This window comes from Electrona antarctica (genome assembly GCF_951216825.1).
Source record: "Electrona antarctica genome assembly, chromosome: 7".
In the NCBI taxonomy this organism is placed as follows: domain Eukaryota; kingdom Metazoa; phylum Chordata; class Actinopteri; order Myctophiformes; family Myctophidae; genus Electrona; species Electrona antarctica.
Window position 1 is genome coordinate 52,081,393 of NC_136812.1, and position 18,461 is coordinate 52,099,853.

The following is an 18,461-nucleotide window of genomic DNA, read 5'->3' on the forward strand; positions in this document are numbered from 1 at the left end:
ACTTTTTTTTGTACAATCGTCCTCACTTCTAAATGGGTTAATACAGGCTGAAATGAGTGGCGACAGTGAGCAGGCCTACCTCTCCGGTGGTGTTGGCGAGGGCCATGAGGTCTCTTTTGGGTTAATACAGGCTGAAATGAGTTAGCCTGGCTAATAAGCCAGACTAATATCACACAACACTGTCGCGGTATATTAGTCTGGGCTGGCTCCACTTGGATTTCATTTCCCGGGGGGCGGGTTCAAACATTTTCTCTTCGACGCAATTGGTCAGAGCTACTGTCAGTCAAAGGTCTCAAGCATTGAACGTCACTGTACCAAAGCCCGCCCATATTGCATACCGTGTCCCGATTGGCCCGACCTGTTCTCGGTTGTAGGAAAGAGGCGTGCTACTGAGCCTCGCCAGACCCTAATCCGCTGGCAGGCAAAAAATGTTTTGCCAACGGCTGATTCGGTCTGGTTTATTAACCAGGCTACTCTTTTGGGTTAATACAGGCTGAAATGAGTGGTGACAGTGAGCAGGCCTACCTCTCCGGTGGTGTTGGCGAGGGCTATGAGGTCTCTTTTGGGAGACCAGGCCATGCAGAGCACAGGGTTAGGAAGCTGCTTCTCTCCCACCTGGCGGAAGGCAGGCATGTCCGGTTCAGGGCTTGGAGATCTATGAAGAGACAAAAAAAACACACGATGGTTTTAGATATCTGTGATATTTTATAGAGATGCTCCGATAATCGGCCAATATTCACTCCGATCGGTGATCGGGAATTTAATACCCTATCTAGAGAAACCGATGTTTTTTCACCATTTAAGTGGTATAAATCTCAATCAGATATATAGTATAATATCATTTTGCATTTTTGTGACAGGCCTAAACATTCTCCCCTTCTTCCCCACACACACAGGAACAGTTTTGACATGGGTTTTGACAATCATTTTGGAAATATTCAATTTTGCCCCTTACGCACAAGATCGGTATCGGACCTATCGGTGTCGGCCGATCATGAGAAAAACAATCGGTGATCGGTCCCAAAAAACCTGATCGGAGCATTAGAAAATCCTCTGCACCGGCCAAGTATTACTTTTTAGTAATAAATTGTTCCACACCTCACACCCACACATCTCAAAATGCTAGTGTGTAACTGAGTGTACAAAAATGTAACACCGAGTTCAGAATTCAGTTCAGAATGAATCCGTTTCATTGTCACATCATCACAGGTTTACAGGTTATAAAACCTGAAAAGTATTTTGTTTACATTTACATCATCTGTTCACCTTGCTCTGCATGCACCATTTATACTGGATGTGGATCTGCATTAACCCATTTTGGGCGGGAACCCCTTTTGGTGTTTTAAACATTGTTATAATTTAGCTATTGAAAAATAGCAGATCTACAAGCTCATCTGCTATTTTTGAAAAAATCGTGAAAATATTTATTTCAGAAAACTGGAGGATTTAGAAGATTCTTTTTAAATTTCGAGGTCAGGCCAAGATGGGTTAAAGGTTGTTGTCTATCCCACTCACTAACGAAAAGAAACATACGGTATCTGCAATCTTAAACATAGCTGCGTGAATCAAGCAGTTCCCAGTCATCAGTTAGCCAACAGCAAAGCTAACCCACCCACACACACACAACTGACAATGTAGAGCAGTGGTCCTCAAGGTGGGGTTTTCGAGGGTCGCTGACGGCGAAGGGTCTCCAGGTTAAATTACTTAAATCATCACTATTATTAGGGCCGATTCATACTGCTATTTTAGAGCCGAATAAAAGTCGGTTCGGCGACTACAATGTGACGTCATTTGAGGTTCGGGGGGGGCGGGTACCGTCCTAAAGTCGGCTCTTCGGTGCTACTGAACATTTCTGACGAGCCAAAATCATTTTGGCACTACAGCGCCGAAACAGCGGTAAAATAGGAGTATGAATCGGCCCTTACACTACTCATGAATTGAGTACAATGGACCGCAATGGAAACAAGCCCCTGCGGATTTGTTTGTGTTAACCTTTTAGCATAAATGGTAAATGCTGTATTCATAGAGCGCTTTTATGGAAAGCGCTTGGCTTTACATAGATTATTGTATGGTGCATTACATTCACCCATTTACACACACATTCACACACCGATGGCAGCGGAAACCATGCAAGGCACCAACCAGCACATCGGGAGCATTTAGGGGTTCAGAGTCTTGCTCAAGGACACTTCGACACTAACTCTGGGGGAGCCTGGGATTCCGGTTGCCACTCTACCCCTGAGCCACTGCTGCCAGCTGCCCCCAAATCAATTTAGCAGATGCTCTTAATCCAGAGTGATTTACAGTAAAGAAGAACAACACGAGGTAATAAATACATCAAATACATAGAAATAGTCAACTAGGACCAAAACTAAGAACCTAACATTAACAGTAGAATATCTGCACAATGAAACTAAGTAAACACTATAGCAGAGAAAGCTATGTCTACATGATAATATACTATTCTAAATGACATAGTTTAGCCTTTGCATTAGCCCCATACGGGACCTCGTCCCTATGAGTCCCGGAGGGACCGAGGTCCCACCCAGAGACAACAATGTCAACCATCCAATGTGTGGTCCATGTGATAATGCACTGGTTCTCAACATGGGGTCCCCGGACAGGACACCCAAGTGTCGTTGAGGGGGTTCCAGCAACCAAAATAATGGAGTAAATTAAATGGACCCTGTGAGTATGTCACTCCAATAGTGTATACTCTCAGAATTAAATGAACACAGAGGATATGTTCCAGACAGTCTATCAAATGGAGGTCTCTGGGGACTGCAGGGGGTCGTTTAGCCCTGGTCCAGTGCGTGCTAGGGTAGCTGTAGCGCAGTGGTTCCCAAAGTGAGGGAGCTCCAGGGGGTGCCCACCCAGCTAAATGATAGTTTGGAACTTTGGAACCAAAGGTCCATTTGGTTCCATTTGTACACTCTCAAGAGTTAAACTAACATTTATTTTACAATATAAATTGGGGGTCCCAGAGATAGAAATGCGATTAAACGGGGGTCCGTACTAGACTAATGCATGTCAAACTGGGGGTCCATGAAATTAAACGGGTTGAGAATCACTGCTAGAGCCTAGCCCCATATGTGCCCTCTCTCTCCCAACGCTCATTCTGTAGCTCCGAGAATGAGCGTAGGGAGAGGGCACATATGGGGCTAGGCTAGAGCCGTAAAACATCTTCTCTTGTGGGGGTCTCTGGAATATCGTTTGAAATGGGGGTCCGCGGGTTAATGAGTGTCACTTTGGGCGTCCTTGACATGAAAAGGTTTGGGAACCACTGCTGTAGTGAATCTAGTGATATTATTGTATATTTTATTTTCATGTTGACATGTGAGTATGTGTTGTCGTTAGCACGTTATCAAGGTTAGCTAGTGGTTTAATAGTACGGTACTAGTGTTGTGTTGAACAGGGTTTAAAATGGTGTTTTCATATCTTACCACAGAGAGGAGAATCACGCAAATGCACCAGACCGAATATATGGAACCATTCGTTTATTCACTGTTGAACTAAGAAGTTGAAGAACATGAATTATCTACATTATTTATCTCAAATAAAGCACTGGTGTTTTTTTTTACAATTCCGCGGACAGCGCCATGTTTTTACCATCGACCAATCACCGTGCAGCAACGGATACTAGGAAGGGACAAACTTGTGTATGTAAACACCGTGTATATAAAAACCATGGTGTTTTATATATATATATAGTTTTTTTATGGCATATGAAAATTATGCAATAAAAAAGACTTAATATCACACTGTAATGTAACCCTATAATGTGTGCACCTGACTGTAGTGTATACTGTATGTTGTGATGGGAAATGGGCTCACTGTGTTTTGTGAAATATGTATTTTGCTGAGTAAAGCGATGCCTTAATTGGATCGAACCTTATACCTTATAGGTCGAAATGCGAGAGCTCTACCGACAATTGACACTTTATTTCTATGTCTTGTATAAATTTCAACAAATAAATGTGTTTTTAACTTTTTATGAAGGTCAAGCCAGGTAAACTTTATTATCCCTGAGGGGCAATTTGTTGCTCAGCCAGAAGGAAATACTGTATGATTAACATCAACAATAAACTAAAGAACAGAAATATGAAACATGGAATATGCATGGTTAATCAGAACATGTTGGTGTAAATATAAGTATCTGTCCTCCCCAGTGGTGAGCTGTGGATTTTTTAACTAAGGGGGCTATAATTTATGACGTCACGTGCACGTGCACGCGCACGCGCGCGCACGCGCATGCACGCGCACGTGCACGTGCGCGGGCATGTGCACATAGCCACTCAGCTCAGTGCTAGTTGAAATACTGTATTCAACATGTGATTATTAATGTATTTATATTTCTTATTATTTTGTTGCATTGTTAATTTGTTGTTTTTATTTTTGTTTCAATTAATCAATTATTTTATTTTCCTTTACATAGACTCACCCACACATAAGTACTTAAAATAATCAGACAACTTTACTTCATCTTTACTTCAATGACTTTATTTTTTTTTAAAGACACAAGATGTCACTTACATTGCTTTCAACTTTCAACAGTGGTTTTAACAATCATATGAACAGTCACAAGAACTTCCAACAACGGTCAGGGATAACCGTGTGAGTTTCTGGTACAGCTCTCGTTCTTGGGTCCTCTGCTAAACGATGGTATCTATTCCAACTGATCACATAATCTGAAGGGTTCCAGACCTCTACAGGTGGCCCATGTAACTTGATGAACATCAAGGCTGATACCCGTTTAACCCCTAGACGTGTACGGATTGGGGTGATGATTAAATTCATCTGGCTGAATCCCCTTAGAGGTAGATTCTGTCCTTTCCACTGGGTGTAACGTTGTAGCTACTCCATTGGTCTGACAAATGTGCCCCCTTGGCCTTGTGGACGGATAAACCTGGAACAGAAGAGCATGGCTTGCACCCCAATTTCCCATCTTTACAGTCAAGCCAGGGGTGTTCCTCCTTCTTCTTAGCCCACTTCTCATCTGTCCATAAATCGGGGAATGGTGGTAGGCGTCGGCGTCGCAACAAAACACAGTTTCCTCTGGACTCCTGTCTTGTTGTTGTTTCCCAACAACAGCTGAGTCGGAGCGTCCACAGGCACGTGTTCTTCAAGCAGGCGGGTAGGCGTAGCGAAACTGAGTTCTTCAAGCAGGCGGGTAGGCGTAGCGAAACTGAGTTTCTTCTGGATGCATTTCTTCTTCTTCGGAGGCAAGGTGAGAGGCATTGTAGAATTCGCAGACAAGTGAAATACCTGACCTGTGTGGCTGTTAATACAGTGTAACTGAGGACGTAAGTGAGAACACAATGTGCTTTGCATAACATTGCTTTCTCACTTACGTCCTCAACCTGGCCATTGTTGTGTTAATGTTGACGGCTCGCGGCCGGGTGACGGTGAGTGCTCGCGCCAGCCCCCAGCCTGGGAACTAAGGGGTCGACGACCCCCCGTAGCACCCCCTTCAGCTCATCCCTGGTCCTCCCCTGATTCCACCAACATTTTTTTTCAATCAACATTTAATTTCCTTGGTTCATTTCTTTTCAATATTAATTTGAACCTTTATGGAACTTGACAGTGTGGTTCACTGACTAGTAAAGGTCCTGGATGATTATGTAATAACAATGGCTATTTTTAGGATTTTAGACTTCTCATGCATTATTTTAGATAACATTCAGGATTTACACAGGGTTAAGTTTGTAAAAAATAAAGTGGGTGATTTTCTTAACCACTAAAAACCCCTATACAATAGCCCATCTCATTATAGCAATAAAAGTTTGGTATTCAAAATTGACTTGAGAAAAAGTAGAAATGAAGTATACTTAAACTACTGAATCTAAAAGTACTCATTATACAGATATGTCCCGTTTCGCAAGTTTTTTCAAAGGTTTTCGAAATGTGTCAAAAATATTTCGAAAAAAGCAGCTCAACGCATCGTATATCACGATGCGTCGTGAGCTTGTAGATTGGCTATATTATGAAATAGACAAAGAAGGCCGTACTCGGTAATGGTATTCTTTTTTTTTTTAATAATAATCAAAATCTTCACAGTAACTTGTAGCTAGATGGTCCATGCACCCTTTACAATTTACAGTTTAGAGATTTAGCAGACGCTCTTAGAGAGACTTCAAAAGGTGCTGCTGTTGGTCAGAAACCTCGTATCACCATATTTGTATGTAAAGCCTATGTCTGAGTATTATTTCATACATTTTGAACCAACGTAAAGTATTAACAAGAGCTTGTGTCTAATCAATAACTATATTGGATCCAGCTGGAACACGGGCTCATTTTCCCATCTCCTGAAAAGTAACTGTTTTGGACATACAGGGTTTCCACCTGACAGTGCCAAAGTGTTCATTGAACCCAAGTCAATAAACAAGATAAATAAGTGCATCAAAACAGTGCAGAGAGAACCTCTAAGGCAGTGGTTCCCAAACTGTTTCATGTCAAGGACCCCCACATGGACACTAATTAGCCCCACATGGACCCTCATTTGAAGAGATATGCCGGTGACCCCAACCCGTTTAATTTCAAGGACCCCCAGTTTGACATGCAGTAGTCTACGAACCCCCATTTAATGGCATTTCTATCTCTGGGACATTTAGCTGGGGACCCTCTGGAACTCCCTCAAGGACCCCTGGGGGTCCCCGGACCGTGCACTTTGGGAACCACTGCTCTAAGAAACTAGGATTCCAGATATCCTAGTGGAGTAAAAGTACAAAAAGTATTGAAAAATGGACATTATGCAAGTAAAGTAAAAAAAAAAAAAAAAAATAGAAAAAAAACTGTCCCTCAGAATTGTATACTTATAAGTACAGTTCTTGAGTAAATGCACTTAGTTACTTCCCCCCAACGGGCTGCATCTCGATGCTTGGTGAACTCGTAACGTCATACTCGTCGCCGGTCTGACACGCAAAGCATCGCGTGAGCCGGCAGGGGCAGTATGGGGGGCGGGGCAGGAAGTCCCAGTTCCGCAGCTTCCTGGGCAGGAAGCGAGGACAGCGCGACTGCATCACGACGACGACGACAAAGGCGGCGGTGGCGGCCGCGCCGACGAGCGCGGTCGCGCCGACGAGGACCTTCCAGCCGGCCAGCGACAGGACAAACACGGTTCCCGGAAGGACCAGGAAGCAGAGGAGGACGTGGAGCAGGGGAGACCACCGGTGCTCGGCCGCGATGTCGCCCAGGCGCCCGGCCAGCCGGACGGGCACCCGCGTGAACGGGATGGGGTACCACAGCAGGACGCCCGCAACGTTGAAGAAGAAGTGACAAAGAGCGATCTGGGGGCAACAACAAAACACAAAACGATCAGTTCTGGATTGTCAAAGACCTGTAAGAGCCATATGATGTCATATGATGACATTATACTAATTGATGATGTCACCACAGGGCATGGCCAAGGTTGCCTGGCTATTTTCTTTCTTTCTTTCTTTCTTTCTTTCTTTCTTTCTTTCTTTCTTTCTTTCTTTCTTTCTTTCTTTTTATTTGTTTCGAACACCATACAATAAAACATCACAATAAAACAATAAAAGTAAAGATACAAAATATTTTAAAAAAAATCACACCCGTGTGAACTGAGTGGTGTAAGGTCTTATATAGACTGATCAGCTGTGGTCTGACGTAATGTCTGATGTAATGAAATCACACCTGTGTGAACTGGGTGACCATAGCAACCGTGCTCATTTTTTGAGCACAGACAGACAGACAAACAAAGCCAGTCGTAGGAGTGGTTTACACCACTCAAAAATATAGATGTCAATAGACAATAGGTAAGTGTGTTCGAAAAGGAGCAGGTAGAAGCGAATGCTTATAAATTCCTACCCCTTCATAACGTTTTTATATTGACACAAAAGTCTTATGGAGAAAAAAAAACGTTTAAAGAAAAAAACAAATAGAAGAACCAAAATTACACATACTGTACATTAATACTTCAACACCACTTCACAGTGCGCACCCTCACAAAACTTTCCATCAGCATCATACATTTTGGTTTCCTTCCTCAGTCATTACTGTACTTCTTAAAATGATGCTTTTCTTATATTGATGTTTAAACTGTGGCATGCTATTGCTTTGTTTTATCTCTTCCGGAAGTTCATTCCATAAAGTGAAATGCACATCATTTTTTGAGTAGTGCGGACAAAAGGCTGTTTTTGTCCCCAATCAAGCAACAGGTGTTGCTGATTGGCAGAGGCACACTGTTTTCAACTGTGTTTCTTTGAGCTGTAGTCTGTATCCTGATAGTTTATTTATGTAAGTATTTATTGTATGCTTTTATGCATATTACAAACAAGACATTCTTCCCTGTGCTCTCTCTGCTGCTGGTAAAAAAACGTGTCTCCACGTAGGTGCATAATTTCCCCCCCACACCATAATTAAACCGTACCCCATCCACTAGCTCCGTTTGGAACCTACGCTTTAGCTCAGAGAAGAGGTTCCGTGTCAGGATATCCCTGCATCGGTAGAACGGGGGTTGAGCCGTCCAAAAACAGTGGTGAAAACCATTTTCGCAGTATCGTTTCCAAAACGTAAAGGTATTTCTGGCTAGCTACAGATGATAAACTTTGGATAGGCGCGTACATTTTTAAGACAGGGTTGAAACAACTGCTTAAATCAGGCTTAAATAAAAATGGCGTCCAGTCACTGCTTCCGTAAGATTGCATTGAGAAAACATGGTACTGGCTGACTTCATAAGCTCTGCGATTGTTTCACCCCTATCTACATTTTTTAGATAGTGCCTATCCTTTTTTTTACTTTCATTTTTATCCCACGATTTTGTAACCCATTTTTTCACCCCTGTGTCAATTATCTAATGTGATCCTGGGCTCTACACACCCTCCGCCAACCTAGTCCCCATATATGGGGGACATGGGGAGAGCAACGGACTTGAACTCATGCTTCCTTCATGCCTGAGTGTCCAAGTTGCTCCTTTACGCCTGACAGGGGGGAGTTTCCCTGGTTGGACGTAGCGCGTGGAAGGAACACGTTATTCCAACCAGTTCCTTTCCCCTCCATCAGGCGCCCCGGCTGGCCAGGGGGAGGCAGTTTAGAGACCAGGATTACTGCATGTTTTTTGTGAGGGTACCTACCCTAGGGGACACAGGGAGAACATGCAAACTCCACACAGATAGTGCCTATCCTAAGTTTATCATCGTCAGAAATACCTTTACTTTTTGAAAACGATACTGCGAAAGGGGTTTTCGCCACTGTTTGTGGACGGCTCAACCAGATGCAGATGGTATACGCATACAATAAATGGTAAATAAATGGTAAATGGTGCATTTATATAGCGCCTTTATCCAAGGCGCTTTACATAGATTGTGCATTACATTCACCCATTCACACACACATTCATACACCGATTGCGGCGGAAGCCATGCAAGGTACCAACCAGCACATCGGGAGCAATTTGGGGTTCAGTGTCTTGCCCAAGGACACTTCGACATGTAGACAGGAGGAGCCGGGATTCGAACCGCCAACCCATGGATCATTGGACGACCTGCTCTACCTCTTGAGCCAATGAGCTGTGCATATACAATAAGCTGCAAATAAAACATTTGAGAACCACTAGTACTAGTTATACCCCTAGTATGCCATAGTGTGTAGTACAACATGTCTTAACATATTCTGAAGAAAACCTGGAGACTTGGCATGCGTGCATAAAAAAGTTTGCCACGGACAAGACCATGGACACATTTGTCCATGTACGGACATACTGATGGCCCCTGCATTTGTGGTACTAACTGACCTGTAATGCGTGGGCCAGTGTCTCTCCAGGGCAGCTAACTGACCTGTAATGCGTGGGCCAGTGTCTCTCCAGGGCAGCTAACTGACCTGTAATGCGTGGGCCAGTGTCTCTCCAGGGCAGCTAACTGACCTGTAATGCGTGGGCCAGTGTCTCTCCAGGGCAGCTAACTGACCTGTAATGCGTGGGCCAGTGTCTCTCCAGGGCAGCTAACTGACCTGTAATGCGTGGGCCAGTGTCTCTCCAGGGCAGCTAACTGACCTGTAATGCGTGGTCCAGTGTCTCTCCAGGGCAGCTAACTGACCTGTAATGCGTGGGCCAGTGTCTCTCCAGGGCAGCTAACTGACCTGTAATGCGTGGGCCAGTGTCTCTCCAGGGCAGCTAACTGACCTGTAATGCGTGGTCCAGTGTCTCTCCAGGGCAGCTAACTGACCTGTAATGCGTGGGCCAGTGTCTCTCCAGGGCAGCTAACTGACCTGTAATGCGTGGGCCAGTGTCTCTCCAGGGCAGCTAACTGACCTGTAATGCGTGGTCCAGTGTCTCTCCAGGGCAGCTAACTGACCTGTAATGCGTGGGCCAGTGTCTCTCCAGGGCAGCTAACTGACCTGTAATGCGTGGGCCAGTGTCTCTCCAGGGCAGCTAACTGACCTGTAATGCGTGGGCCAGTGTCTCTCCAGGGCAGCTAACTGACCTGTAATGCGTGGGCCAGTGTCTCTCCAGGGCAGCTAACTGACCTGTAATGCGTGGGCCAGTGTCTCTCCAGGGCAGGCCACGGCAGTCAGGATAGCAGTGGCCGTTGAGCCGATGTTTGAGCCCAGGGTCAGAGGGTAGGCTCTCTCCAGGCTGATGACACCAGCACCTGATCACGGGACAACAGCATTATTTACTCTGAACGTTTATGAATTTACCCATCCTGAGACGGCATCAGCGTTGCCGGCTTATAGCTTTGAACCACCGTAACCGTTATTTTAAACTTTAGCTGTTGAAAAATAGCAGATCTACAAGCTCATAGCGCAGCACCGAGTGGCGCACTACGAGCTTGTAGGTCTGCTATTTTTGAAAAATCGTGAAAATGTGCTTTCAGAGCGAACATTTTTAACTCAAATCTTTGCTTCTGGCGGTCCCTGCATGGAACAACATATTTTCAGATGGGGGTCGGAGGCCAATTACATCATTTTTTTGGGGGTCCTTGACATGAAAATGTTTGAGAACTACTGATATAGAAACATGGGTTTTTCAGAAAACTGTCAGGATTTAAAAGACATTTGTAGAATTGTCCTCAGGTATAAATGGGTTAAAAGCAAAAAAAACTGTATTTACATCACCGTGTAGGTGCCATGAATAAACATACCGACAAGAGGCATTATGGCTGAGCTGAAGACAGAGCTGCTCTGAAAGATAATGGTCATTCCTGCTCCCACCACGATGGCGATGTAACCCTGGACCCATCCGAAAGGGAAGGGCAGATCTAGACACACTAAAACAACACCAGGTGGTGAATAGAGGGAACAATCACACGTCTCCTTACCAGTTGGACCCTTAGGGCAGTATTATGCATGTCTTAAGTACCAGGTCTTATTACTTAACTTAAGACCTGGAGGCGTGATCAATGCTGTTTGTCCACTCAGAATAGCCAAATGGCATTGATCACGCCTCCAGGTCTTAAGTTAAGTAATAAGACCTGGTACTTAAGACACGCATAATACTGCCCTTTAGAGTATATATGAATATAGACGGCACCGGATTTCTCCTCCCATCCACTTGCATTAAGTTGCTCAAAAGCGCATGAGGCGATTTCACTCAGGAACAGTGAGTGACTATCATTGCACACGTTCACGTGCGTTCACGTATGAAACAGCGTGCACGTGTCATCATGAACGTGCGCAATGATAGTCAACGGACCAGCGCGTTCACGATTTGGGTCCAAACTGCAATACCAAATCCGGCCACTATGTCCATTTCGCATCAGGGTTTCCTCCGGGTGCCGTCTCTATGAAATGAAATGAAATGAAATGAAATGAAATCTATATTTACCCAGGGTATCTGGGCTAAGCTCAAGAACTTGTTTCCAGCCAGGCCCTGCTCATAGAACACATTTCATCGTAGTGGTTGATGCCTTGTTCAAGGGCATTTCAGCGGTGGTAATTTTAACGTGTCGGACGGCTGGTTCGAACTGGGAACCTTCTGGTATCTAGACCGCGCCGCTATCCGTTCGGCCACCGCTGCCACTATTCATATATACTCTAAGGTTGGACCACACACACCACACAAAAACAACAACAACAACAACGGTGTCACTATAAAGGTAGTAAGTGATATGTTTTGGTTACAAAAAGTTGTTTGTTAAAAGGCTAAATCACTATATTCTGATAGTAATCATTGCTAGAGTGTTAGTAACAGGATATAGTCTCCTGTTCCAAGTGTTCCAGTTCCAATTTTGTCTGCTCACCACTTAACTTAATTTCCAATCTGTACCCTGTCCTGTGTTCTCTATCCTGATTGGATAAAATTGGTATCACTTATTTTAAGTAACCTAAGAAAATCACTTACCCTTTAGCTCTGAGAGTGTAAAAATGCAAGTAACATTGAAAGAAACATGGCCGAGCACAGATAGAAACTGCTCTCCCCTCTCTTTGGTTCGCTCGTTCATGTTTTCGATCCCAGCAAGCCAAATGACGTCATGATAACGTAATGATGACGTCCTCCAGTGACTCCGGTGACGTTCAGGACTAGGCCAGATCACAGCCCATATGGGGATGATCTTTAAGTCATTTCCAGGACGTCTTCACCAGTTTAAATAATATAGCTTATTCTGGGCCAGATCTGACTAGTTATTATATATTAATATGTCTTAAATTGATCTGGGCTGGGCCTCGATCGGACTCTCTCTGATTCATCCATGCAGGGAGGTCCGTCTTAATGGGCAGAATTTATGTTGGTTGAAATCAGGTGATATTCTGGGCCAGATTTGACTAGTCTTGGTTTGACTTGGTCTGGTGTTATGGCCTTGTGGGTCATATTGTGTATATCCCTGTGTTGCTTCTGTCCCCTGCAGGTGCTGAGCATTGTTGTCCCTAATGTGTTGCTGTCCTGAGGAGGGCCTGGCTTGGAGCCTGATCAGCCCTCTGATTGGTCCTGTGGCAGCTCAGGCCTCGCTACCTGGACTATAAAGCTCACTCTGTGCCTGGACTTCGGGGTGGGAACACTGCTGCGTGTGGTGTGGGAGCACTCCAGCGTGTGGCCTTCCCTCCAGCCGACTGCTTATGTGTTTCATGTCCGGTTTAGTTGTAGTTCCATTTGTCTGTCTGTTAGGTTGTGTTGTTTGGTCATCTGTTCCCCTTCATTCAGTCATGTAAGTGTTCATTCATTCTGGGCTCACAGAGCCACTCTGTCATTATCATTCATCATGCACTATGCCACTTTGTAAGTTATTTGTGAACTGAGTATTAAAGCAGATACTCTTTTATGAGCCGTGTTGTTCTTTCATACATGTTACGGGCAGTAAAACCCCTAGACTTAAACAGTTCGTAACACTGGCCATAATCGAGACGTAATTTGTCCAGGTCCTGACTGTGCTTGCTGGGTAAATACGGTCGTGTAGAGTGCTTTCACTTCTAGTGATTTTTATTTTTTTAATGATATTTGTACATTTAAAAAATGTCTACATTGGTGACTATAATCTAGCATTCTAGCTGATCTTGAGGCCTAAAAAAAAAAAAAAAAAAAAAAGAAACGCCTTTTTTATCCTTCTTATCAACTAGTCAACTAGTACCAACAAGGTCGACTAGTGGATTTACTGGTCAACTAGTTGAACGGTCGACTAGTTGCTTAAAGCCCTGACGTGTACCTGTGTCAAGCTCCTTCTTGACCACCGCGGCCGCCTGTCCCTTCAACATGGAGTTTAGGGTTTTGTGTACCTGTGTTGAGCACCTTCTTGACGACCGCGGCCGCCTGTCCCTTCAACATGGAGTTTAGGGTTTTGTGTACCTGTGTTGAGCACCTTCTTGACCACCGCGGCCGCCTGTCCCTTCAGCATGGAGTTCAGGGTCCGGCCGACCACCATGAAGCCACAGTAGAGGACCAGCAGCAGCACGGGGAGCAGGAGGAGGCCCACGGCCAGGTCGGACAGGTGGACGTCGGTGAAGAGGTGCACACCTGAGGGAGACATTCATAATTATAGAGTAGTCCTGCCTGAAGAAACACACGCCTATCTGGCCAGTGGGGGGGATCCCCTCGGTATGTTTGGCTGTATTTTCTTTTTTTGAATATATAGTTTTTATCCCACAATTTTGCAACCATCTATGTAATTATCTAATGTAATCCTGGGCGCTACACTTCCTCTGCCAACCTGGGGGGGCAGCGGACTGACCTCATGCTTCTTTCTATGCATGAGGAGTCCAAGCTGCTTCTTTACACCTGACAGGGGGGAGTTTCCCCGGCCGGACGTAGCGAGTGGAAGGAACACGTTATTCCGACCAGTTCCTTTCCCCTCCATCAGGCGCCCCGGCTGGCCAGGGGGAGGCAGTTTAGACTAGAGACCAGGATTACTGCATGTTTTTTGTGAGGGTACCTACCCTAGGGGACACAAGGAGAACATGCAAACATCAATCATACAGAGCAACGGTAAAATAAATAAAATAAATACAATAAATAAAATAAATAAAATAAATAAAATAAATAAAATAAATAAAATAAATAAAATAAATAAAATATGAAATAAAGTGTCCATTACAGTCAGTCGGTGCGTCATAAGTACCTCACTTTATCTCGTCATAAAAAAACAACAAAAAAGAAATGAAATGCAATGCCAAACAATTGTTAAAGCCACCAGAGACTGCTGCCTGTCGCCCTCTCATGCTTGCATAAAATGCTATCTGATAAATTGCTTAAAATTACATAAGTTGAGCCTTTGCATACGCCTGTAAGGTCGTTGAGGCTAGGGCAAGTGCTACGGCAAGTGCTACGGGGCTAAGATGGAGTCTGAAGAGGTGGCTTTTCAGACTACGGCAGAAAATTGCGAGTGAGTCTGTAGTCCGAGCCAACCCCCCTGACCCTTCGCCTGTCGTGAATAAACTCCTTTTAACTTTGGCCCCCCACCCCCCGTTCGATTCTGCTTTTAGGATCAGCGGTCAGCTCTGTTGGCTATAGTCGTGACAATTTGCTTGTCAGGGGTTCCAAAACCCTTCTTTGTGGGGTTGGGACTAGGGGGTGATTGTGGCTGCCCAGTGGATGAATACTTACATTTCTCAAGGTGTATGGTCTCAGTCACGTTGGTCTGGCTCCAGCTCAGGCTGCCCTCCTGCCAACAGTTCACAGCGGCGGTGCAGTTCTCCAGTGAACAGTTCACAGCGGCGGTGCAGTTCTCCAGTCCTGAACAGTTCACAGCGGCGGTGCAGTTCTCCAGTCCTGGGGCTGCAGTCACGTTCATTACAACCTGGCATAAAACAATGCAAAACCAAGTCTTTGATAGTCCCAAGAAAACATGCAATTCCTTTGAGATCAACCCATGCAATGCACGAAGACTGACACCTTCCTCCACATAATTAAAACACCATCTTCAATACCAAACTTCTCCCCCCCCCCCAACAAAAACAAACACACGCACGCACGCACACGCACGCACGCATGCACGCACGCACACACGCACACACGCACACATGCTTGTTATGTTGTATCATGTGGCCAAGAGTTATGGCACTGCCCAGGCGGTGGCGTAACCGTCTGGGCACCCGACTGGTAATCCAGTCGCAGTGTGCCGCGGGTTCAACTCCCGAGCCCGACACGGCCTTTACTGCATGTCTTCCCCCATCTCTCTCCCGTTTCCTGTCAGCCTACTGTCTGTCCCTTCAAAAAACCAATAAAAGGCGTAAGCCGCAAAAAAAATATCTTAAAAAAAATAAAAAAATAAAAAAAAGAGTTATGGCACTGTTCTTGAGCCTATACTTTGTCCACCACTGTCAGCCTACTAAACTGTCCTGTTATTTAAGCATTTGATAACATAATTGCTGAATTGGGTTGTATGCAGTGTTCAGTTATCAGATAATTAATGAAGTACTATAAATTAAGTACATCCCAATGTATGACTGAATGGACCAATGTAAAGCACTTTGAGTGCTTAGAAAAGCACTATAAAAATGCAATCCATTATTACTGTTAGGTGATGAAGCCTTACCGTCTCTTCTCTCGTCTTACACCACACTTTGATCAGACTTTTGTTCCTGGCTTCTGGATCTCCCGTGGCAATGTCTCTGATAACCCACTTGTCCAGCTACAGGCAAACACATATGAGTATATGAGTAGGGCCTTCGCATTATTCATCACACAAACGTGGTGGTCATTCCACAAACACATGCTCAATAGTATGCCTGTAGAGTAGACGGGGTGCATACTTAGTTTAGACTAGTCATTGGTTAGACATAAGGTTGGTGAGGGGTGCGTTAAGACGACCGGATTAAGGTTGATGAGGGGTGCGTTAAAACCACCGGATTAAGGTTGGTGAGGGGAGCGTTAAGATTAAGGTTGATGAGGGGTGCGTTAAAACGACCGGATTAAGGTTGGCGAGGGGTGCGTTAAAACGACCGGATTAAGGTTGATGAGGGGTGCGTTAAGACGACCGGATTAAGGTTGGTGAGGGGTGCGTTAAGATTAAGGTTGGTGAGGGGTGCGTTAAGATTAAGGTTGGTGAGGGGTGCGTTAAGATTAAGGTTGGTGAGGGGTGCGTTAAAACCACCGGATTAAGGTTGGTGAGGGGTGCGTTAAGGTGACCGGATTAAGGTTGGTGAGGGGTGCGTTAAAACGACCGGATTAAGGTTGGTGAGGGGTGCGTTAAGATTAAGGTTGGTGAGGGGTGCGTTAAGATTAAGGTTGGTGAGGGGTGCGTTAAAACCACCGGATTAAGGTTGGTGAGGGGTGCGTTAAGGTGACCGGATTAAGGTTGGTGAGGGGTGCGTTAAAACGACCGGATTAAGGTTGGTGAGGGGTGCGTTAAGATTCAGGTTGAAAATGTTAGGAATAGTAGTGGACAAGAGATCCAGTATAAGTCATTTTACACGTGTTTGCGTGCTGAAAATAGCCGATCTACAATACAATTAATTACGACGGCATCGAGGCCCGCCAACATACATTTTAGTTGACAAAATCAACTGTAGATTTAGTCGACTAACATCTTATGATATTTAGTCGACTAAAACTAGGCTAACATTAAAACATGCCAGTGTGACTAAAATGTGACTAAAACAAAATTAAAACTATTCAAGAGACTATGACTAAAACTAAATTCAAAATCAACACTGGCTCTACCTGGATGATGGAGTCGACGAGGGGCTTGGCCATGACATTGAACAGTTCCGGGGCGCTGACTCCACCTCCCTGGATGCTGAAGGAGTCGATGACGAGCCCGCTGAGTTTCTCCAGGAGTCCTGTCACGCACTCCACGGGCAGGAGGACCGCCACGGTCAGCCAGTTGAAGATGGCATTGACCGCCGCATCAGCAAATACCCTTGATAGTCAAAAAGAGACTATTCTTTTATGTCAGACATATTTATCGAAGAACCTGTTTCAGCGTGCGTGCGTGCGTGCGTGCGTGCGTGCGTGCGTGCGTGCGTGCGTGCGTGCGTGCGTGCGTGCGTGCGCTCTAGGGCATTAAGCAACTATATAGTTATACTAACTAACTATATCCACTAGTCGACCTTGTTTTTTTGGTTTTTTTTGTAGGTCTCAACATCAGGTAGATTATAGTTAGTCACCAATGTACACAGTTTTTAAATGTACAAATATTTATTTCCAAAAAAAAGAAAAACATAATAGGTAGTTAAACAACTAGTCGACTAGTCGACAAGTAAACTAGGCAACTATAGTCAACTAGTAAAAATGACTAGAAGTGAATGCCCTAGTGCGTGCTTGTGTGTATTCACGCTGGTTACAATCATCATGGTTCACCTGCCCAATGCATTTCGATCCCCTGCCTGCATCCCAGCCACAATGTAGCTTGTGACCGTGGCGCCAACATTGATGCCCATGATGATCGGCACCGCCGATTTGACGCTTAGCACTGCGAATGAAACCAGAACGTGTTAATACGTTTTGACCTGAGATCAGATTAAAAAAAATGTCTTCTACATCCTGACAGTATTCTGAAAAAGCTATGTTATTTTTCAAAAATAGCAGACCTACAGGCTCGTAGCGCGCCACTCAGTGGCGCGCTATGAGCTTGTAGATCTGCTATTTTTCAATAGCTAAAGCATAACATAATGCTAACACCAAAAGGGGTTCCCGCCCAGAATGGGTTAATACATCACCAACAACGTCTCTGTGTGTTGTGGCCCGGGTGTGTTAAACTTGTTGCACACATACCTGTGTGTAGACGTTGCGTGCATGTGAAAAACATAATACATTATGTGCTCATACAGTATGTTTGTGTGCTCGTGTCACCGCGCGCACGTGAGTGTCCACATTTACACTATAGCCTGAAAGAGCCCTATATAAATAGAGGGGAGGAAACAAACTAGTGCTGGAAACCGACTTCCTATTGGTTCACCAACCTATGAGTGTGTGTGTGTGTGTGTGTGTGTGTGTGTGTGTGCGCGTGTGCGTCAATTTAACAAAGGTGCAGACGATCAGAGATCAGCAGAGAGTGAGCGACGTTTGCGCTACTCTATGCCGAATTGAAGTGGACTCGGTCCCAGACTTTTTTTTTCTCCCTGGAAATAAAAAC

General features: G+C 44.8%; 2 protein-coding genes across 3 annotated transcripts in view; both read right to left on the reverse strand.

Annotated features, from left to right (window-relative positions):
• Window positions 1–3,634, reverse strand: part of anapc4 (anaphase promoting complex subunit 4) — a 33,237-nt gene extending 29,603 nt beyond the window's left edge. The window contains exons 1-2 of the mRNA XM_079505949.1: window positions 3,444–3,634; window positions 526–655 (exon numbers count right to left, since the gene is read on the reverse strand). Of these exons, the coding sequence (XP_079362075.1) occupies window positions 526–633 (108 nt within the window). The 5' untranslated portion in view covers window positions 634–655; window positions 3,444–3,634. The remainder of the gene's footprint in view (window positions 1–525; window positions 656–3,443) is intronic.
• Window positions 3,635–6,086: 2,452 nt separating this feature from the next.
• LOC306926104 (sodium-dependent phosphate transport protein 2B-like) lies at window positions 6,087–18,194 on the reverse strand. Of its 2 annotated transcripts, XM_079505363.1 has the most exons (9): window positions 18,101–18,194; window positions 17,687–17,798; window positions 17,048–17,246; window positions 15,921–16,016; window positions 14,990–15,182; window positions 13,736–13,903; window positions 11,100–11,225; window positions 10,483–10,607; window positions 6,087–7,286 (listed from the first exon to the last, which is right to left on the reverse strand). In XM_079505363.1, the coding sequence occupies exons 1-9, from the start codon at window positions 18,132–18,134 to the stop codon at window positions 6,846–6,848; spliced, it is 1,494 nt and encodes a 497-aa protein (XP_079361489.1). In that variant the 5' UTR covers window positions 18,135–18,194; the 3' UTR covers window positions 6,087–6,845. The 2 variants fall into 2 exon arrangements, with proteins under 2 accessions (XP_079361489.1, XP_079361490.1); XM_079505364.1 differs by lacking the exon at window positions 11,100–11,225.
• Window positions 18,195–18,461: the final 267 nt, after the last annotated feature.